This window comes from Octopus bimaculoides, chromosome 8 (genome assembly GCF_001194135.2).
Source record: "Octopus bimaculoides isolate UCB-OBI-ISO-001 chromosome 8, ASM119413v2, whole genome shotgun sequence".
NCBI classification, from domain to species: domain Eukaryota; kingdom Metazoa; phylum Mollusca; class Cephalopoda; order Octopoda; family Octopodidae; genus Octopus; species Octopus bimaculoides.
The window spans coordinates 21,102,368-21,109,635 of NC_068988.1; the positions used below are offsets into that span (position 1 = coordinate 21,102,368).

Here is a 7,268-nt window from a genome sequence, read left to right on the forward strand (position 1 = left end):
CCCCACTACTTCTGCTCGTGATCAGAGATGCACATATGATCAACCACCAAGGGACATTTCTCAACTGGTTACGGTCAAACAACTGACAAGCAAATCTGTGGTATTGAGCAGAATATTTGCTGTAGCCCATCTTTTATACCAAGACAAAGCAATGTACATGATAACACTTCCAATCAGTTAAGATGAGAAGCCATGAAAGCCATTGCCTGGTACTGCATCAGAGCATTCATTATTATTATTATTATTATTATTATTATTATTATTATTATTATTATTATTATTATTTTTATTAAGGCAGTGAGCTTGTAGAATCATTAGCATGCCAGGCAAAATGCTTAGTGGCATTCCATCTTAATGTTCTGAGTTCAAATTCCATGGAGGTTGACTTTGCCTTTCATCTTTTCAGGCTCGATGAAATAAGTACCAGTTATGCACTGGGCTTGATGTAATTGACTAGTCTCCTCCCTCCATATTTCAAGTCTTGTGCCTATAGTAGAAAGGACTATTATTATTATCATTATTATTATTTCATTTTACAGAGGTTTGTTCCCAAGGTACTGAAGCAATTATGAAATTCCTTTGCTCAGGTGAGACTAATCTTCAATTTGTTTTTTCCCCCCCCATTTTCTTTTTCCAAATTTCAGTTTATAATTTCAAATAAAGAATTGAAATAGACAAGGAGATGCAATGTCACAGCCCACCTCCTGGATCATTAATAGTAAATTCTCTTATCATGCAAACAAAGATTTGGACTCTTTCTACTGTTTTCAATACTAGTTTATAATTAATTTTGTTAGCATTTGCTATTAGAGAGCAACAGTGTCATAATTATCTTAACCCATTACCTCCCATAATTCTATTAACTGGAATTTTTTTTATGAAACTTTGATTTCTAGCATAAAACAGCCTTAGAAACACGCTGGAATGATCAAAATAACATTTCAAAATAACATTTTAAATAGAAATAAGCGAGATATTGGGTGAAAAATTAGCAAACCTCATTTGAATATCAGAGAAATCTACTTAGTAGATATAGCAAAAAGGTTAGATATGTGTAAATATTGACAGATAATTACGAAATTTGTAATTTTTAAGTGATCTCATATGAGATCATTGGTAGGTAATGGATTAATAAGATGAGTGGTTAACATGTGAGAGACTGTTTGTAGAAGTGGTCATAGTTACCAGAATGATTTTGGAAAGAAACAACAGGATTAACTGCAAAATAGATGCCACTGTCACTATGAGAGCAACTGCTAGCCGAAAAGGTGCCCTTTAAATGTCATGTATATGGCCTAGGTCAGGGGTTTTCAAACTGTGGTCCGCGGACCACAGGGGGTCCGTAAGGACAAGACAGGGGGTCCGTGGACAGCAAATACTTTTTATGGGCAATTTGATTTTATATATGTTTTTTAATTGAAATCTTTTAATTGACAATAAACCTATTCTGTTAAATACTGTTAAATAAATAAATGTAAAAATATATGTTATTTTAAGCAAATATTTATGTATAAATTTCATAAGCCTGAAATATAAAGGGGTCTGCAAGTCAAAAAGTTTGAAAACCCCTGATATAGAGATATGTATTGCTTAATCTTTTTGATACCAACAGATCACCTCATGGTTCTATGATACAAACTTTTTAAGTGGTATAAATTAGAGCCTTCAAAATTTCATGTTAATTTATGTTCCAAACACCAATGACAAGGTAGTTTACTAAATTCTTCATTATTTTCAAAATTAATTGAAACAAATTCAGTGTATTAAAAGGGTTGAAGTGAGTGTATCTATTCCTCTTGAAATATTATTTAACCGAATCTGTTATTTCCAATTTCATCAGAATCTGGAGAAGAATACATACCTCCATCACAGTTTCTACTCCAAGTGTTGGATTCCTCAGAAAAGAAACACCAAATGTCCAGTACATTTAGTGACCATTCTGTAAAACTTTTACAAGAAGATGCATTGATGATGGTCAGTATTTAAGTTCTCTTGATTTCTGTGTGCGTGTATTATAAATGTATATGGGTATATATGAGCATATTTTAAAACAAAAAATGCAAATATTTAAAAAAAAATTACAAAGCAAAGACACAAACTGACGCCTTTGAACAAAAATACCGTTTGCGCTTTTGTTTTGCCCGAGTTACATAGCCAATCCTTGTTACTTTTGTGGTATGTTGTAAATTCAGAGAAGCAGTGATTGATCCACTGTAAACATGTACCCAACAATGGTTTTGTTCTCAAAATGCAATATAAAATATATAAATAATTCACACATACATTATTTACATTTGACGGATATTTGTCCTCATCTTGTTTGCTGTTAACACAACGTTAATAATAATAATAATAATAATACTAATAATAATAATAATAATAATAATAATAATTACATTGAAAAATACGTTAGGAATGAGAAACCAGGTTTGAAATTTTCCCAAGGCACCTGATGAAGGCTGGAGGGTATATCAACCAAAACGTTGTGTTAACAGCAAACAAATTAAGGACAAATATCTGTCAAATGTAAATAATGTACATAATTCCTCATCTCTTAAATATAGAATTGTAATACACACATACTCATACATACACCTCTCTCTCTATTTTCCATTTTCCTCATCTGTTTGTCAAAATTCAACATCTGAATATACTTTCTGTATATTATACATATGTTTTGTGTTTGTGTTAAGCTGAGGCATAAATCAGTTTGTAAAAAAATATATATTTTAAGTACCATTGAGTAGCACCACGTTTCTGCACTAGATTCTTCAACTCAATTTCATTTCTCAGTCTTTTAATATTTCACTTCATATGTGAATTTCTTAACAACACAGCCATTTCTATACTCTGTCTAGTCACCAATTTATATTTTTTTCTTATCATAAATGGTCTAGCTGCTAATGCTGTCTCCCCATTTTGCATTGGATTAATAAATGTTGATCATTTATTAACTTTGACGTATATTTTTTTGTGTCAAACTCATAATATTAGTAGAGACTTGTTCCATCTTTCTGACATTGTTTGAATTCATCTCATTCTGTGGTTTCTTTTACTTACAGCAAGATATTGAGAAATACGCTAACTTACAGGTGAGTAAAACGTTACTTCTATTTGTATTATTTACGAGCCACTGATAACTGAATCACTTACTGAATGACAAGCTGATGTCAGTGGGTGGGTTTGGTCATCTACATGATGACTAGACATGGTAGATATGGCAGATAAATCTCTCACTCTCAAGTCACACATCATATTGTTTGAAAAAGGAAGGACACTTTAGATAATGTAGTATCTAAGAGCAAAGGTGGGCACTGTTAATTGAAAGCTTAACTTTGTTAACCATTAAACCATTAACCAAAAAGTGAACTTCGATAACTGTTAACCAGTTAATTCTTTAAAAATGTAACAGAAGTTATCGATAAATGGTTAACATTAATTTTTATTATAGAAAAAAACAAAAAATCAGTTTTTGCTCTAAAACCACCTAAAAACACCTTTTAAAAGTGCCAAAACTATAAAATCAGCCTTTTTTGGTCTTTTTAAGAGCTTCAGAACTCAAAAACTATAGTTTTGTTTTGTCTTAGAGTTAAAAATGCTGATTTTATAGTTTTAACTTTTAAAAGACCTAAAAAAAGGCTAATTTCATAGTTTGGGCCCTTTTTAAGGTTTTTAAATGCTTTTAGAGCCAGAAAAGGGTAAAAAAAGAAACTCAAATGCAACGCTATTAGTATTAAACTAAAAAAGTTTATTGATAAAGTGGCCATAAAATTTTTTTGTTTTTAAATGAAAAACATGATATATACATAATTTAATTTTTCGTCTTCTCATTCTCCATTTTGTTCATGAGATGCATGTTTCTCTTCATGAAAATTACCATGTCAAAGTTTTTCATCAGACAGGGATGATCTCTTGACCCTCAAGATGTCCTTGCCCACAGAGAACAAATGCTCCACTGCAGCACAGGAGGGGTTGGCTATGTTAAACTTGATGAACAAGTCCACTAACACTTGCTCACCCATGAAAACAGCATCTGTCAGGAAGCCCTTGGAGTTGGTCTCCAACCAGGTCTTGATCAGATTCTGGGCCTTGTCCTTGAGTGACCTGTGGCTCCTGCTGCTCTCTTTTGGCTGGGTGACACCATTGAAGAAATTTCCTCCTCCTCTTCATTGTTGCTGCCTCCACTGTTGCTGCTCACTTCATCAGACTGCTCCTTCATGGCCTCCTCGATCTTACCCTCCGTGTTTAGTGAACTTGGTGTTGTCATATTTATCCAACCAGATGAGACGAAACCTGGGTTGGAAGGCAGCAGCCAGCTGGCATTCCTCATCCCTCAGGAGGGTCCTAAACCTTTTGTCAAGAGTAGGTTGACCAAGGGGCTGCAGTAGACAAGGCCCTTGGACTTCAAGTCCTTGAGCCTAAAGATCGTCGCAGCAACTTGCGTTAACAGAAACTAAATGTAATGGAAGTTAACTAGTCTGATAATGATTTCCAAAGTCAACTTAAAAGTTATATCGTTAACGAAAATGTTAACTTCATTAATTAATGATTAATGGATTAATGGTTTGGTACCCAGGTTTGTCAGAGATACCACAATATCTGAAAATAAGACAGAATAAGCCTAACTTGAGTGCTTTTGACTAGAGGACTGCTTGATCAGGGCTGACCTGGGATTGAACAACAACAACAACTTATTGATTGAGTCATAGGGAGCTGCTGTATATTTGCTTAACCAGCTCGATATAGCAGCCAATGCTTCTTTGATAAATATCTTATAATCTTATATCATTATAATGTGGGTGAATGTTAGAATTACATAAATACACGTATTGTGTTTATTAAATGATATTTATCTCTTACCAAATGGAGTACTTTTTTTGTTGATCTTACCATCACGGAACAATACATTATAAAGTAATAACCTTATAATGTGCACTTCAAAGGTCCTCTACAGTTATTGGCTACCATATGCTACCTTACAGCAGGCGTACTCCTTTTACTGGATACACATGTGGAAATCTGTTAGTGTACACAGAATTCATACAAAAAAATTATAAAACAAGAAGATGAAATGAACAGTCTTTAACCCAGACCTACATCAAAGTACCTATCTATAGTCATCTAGTCCTCTCTTGTGTACAACTATTGAATATGTTCAATAAATTTTGCTATTTTGTGAAAGGCCAAACACTAAAAATAACATTGGTCAATTTTCTATTTGCCACAGGAAAAGAAACGTCAAGAACGAATGGCATTTAACCGCCAGTATGAGGAGGACGAGAAGAAATTTGCCAAGATGGCAGCTTCAGCACTAAAAGAGAAAGACCATTTAGTATCAACTATTGCACAAGTAGGTCTCATTTGTCCTTAACATTTCTTAAATGGTCATTCTTTTATTCTTTTTACTCATTTCAGTCATTTGACTGCAACCATGCTAGAGCATTGCCTTGAAGGGCTTTTTTTTTTTAGTTGAACAAATTGACCCCAGAACTTATTTTTTTAAAGCCTAGTACTTATTCTATCAGTCTCTTTTGCTGAACTGCTAAGTTAGAGGGACATAAACACACCAACGCCAGTTGTCAAGCGCTGATGGAGGAACAAACACAGACACAAAGACAATCCATATATATATATATATATATATATATATATATATATATATATATATATATGGTGATGATATATGACAGGCTTTTTTCAGTTTCCACTCTTGAGGCTTTGATTGGCCCAAGCCTGTAGTAGAAGATACTTGCCCAAGGTGCCACACAGTGGGACTGAACCTAGAATCATGTGGTTGGGAAGCAAATTTCTTACCACACAGCCACACCTGCATCATTCATTTAATTTTTCATCTAATTGCATATGTACAGTCTAGGCAACTGTACATATACAGATATGTGCTTCATCATCATCATCATCATCATTTAAGGTCTGTTTTTCATGCTGGCATGAGTTGGATGGTTTAACAAAGGCTGGCTAAGCAGAAGACTGCACCAGGTTTCACTGTCTTTTTTAGCAGGATTTTTACAGCTGGATACCCTTCCCAATACCAACCACCTTACAAAGTGGACTTTTTATCACATCCACTTACAAGGCTTTCGTTGACCCAGAACTGTAATAGAAGACACTTGTCCAAGGTGCCTTGCAGTGGGTCTAAACCTGGAACCACATGGTTGTAAAACAGTCCAACTTGAATTATGTCACCGTATGACAAATCAATGAAGTCCGTGTTATGTATTTTTCAGAAAATTCAAAGCTTTCTTTATCACTTTCTCCTCCTTCAAGGAACAGATTAAACTTAATGAAGACCTGGCAGAACTCAGCAACAAAAAGGAACTTGACCGGCAGAATTTGGTCACGTGTCTAGAGGACAGTAAGTTGGTTTATTGAATTAACCTTGATGGACCCTTACCTTCACCCTAAATTTGTCACTGCATTTGTTGCTAACTCTCACTTTATTTATTGCATCTTTGTACATAGCTTGTACAACCCTCACAAACCATTTGTCAACACGAGCTTCTTGAGTGACCACCAAATTACTGAATACAGTACAATGTCAAATGCTTTCACCAAGTCAACAAATTCCAGGAATGGTAGATTACTTTCAGCCGAGTATTTCTCCTCCTGCTGCCTCACTGGAAAGATTGCATCCTTGGTAGTTCTTTCACACATGAAGCTAAACTGCATCTCTTTTTTGTCACAGATCAATTGTGCTATGACTCGCTCTCTACATGACCATTATAATCTCATGTAGTATTTTGATTTCCCTATAATTTCCTCTTTCTAACACATCCCCTTTGCCTTTGTAGCAGTTTATGATGATTCTGCAGGTTTGTAAATGTTTTCCGCAGAGCTTGGTGAAGACATTTCATAGAAAACTTTGTGAGAGAAAAACTTATTTACTGTTTTGCCATTATTATTGTATATACTCAGTGGAAGCGCAATGGCCCAGTGGTTAAGGCAGCGGACTCGCGGTCAGAGGATCGCAGTTTCGATTCCCAGACCGGGCGTTGTGAGTGCTTATTGAGCGAAAACAGCTAAAGCTCCACGAGGCTCCGTCAGGGGATGGTGGCGAACCCTGCTGTACTCTTTCACCACAACTTTCTCTCACTCTAACTTCCTGTTTCTGTTGTGCCTGAAATTCAAAGGGTCAGCCTTGTCACGCTGAATATCCCCGAGAACTACGTTAAGGGTACACGTGTCTGTGGAATGCTCAGCCACTTGCACGTTAATTTCACGAGCAGGCTGTTCCGTTGATCAGATCAACT

General features: G+C 35.2%; 1 protein-coding gene across 7 annotated transcripts in view; it reads left to right on the forward strand.

The window, feature by feature from the left end:
• LOC106871984 (E3 ubiquitin-protein ligase LRSAM1) overlaps nt 1–7,268 on the forward strand; it is an 82,572-nt gene that overhangs the window by 58,569 nt on the left and 16,735 nt on the right. For all 7 annotated transcript variants that reach the window (XM_014918780.2, XM_014918802.2, XM_014918788.2 and 4 more), the window contains 5 exons: nt 540–587; nt 1,841–1,974; nt 3,063–3,092; nt 5,228–5,350; nt 6,286–6,373. In XM_014918780.2, coding sequence (XP_014774266.1) covers nt 540–587; nt 1,841–1,974; nt 3,063–3,092; nt 5,228–5,350; nt 6,286–6,373 — 423 coding nt within the window. The remainder of the gene's footprint in view (nt 1–539; nt 588–1,840; nt 1,975–3,062; nt 3,093–5,227; nt 5,351–6,285; nt 6,374–7,268) is intronic.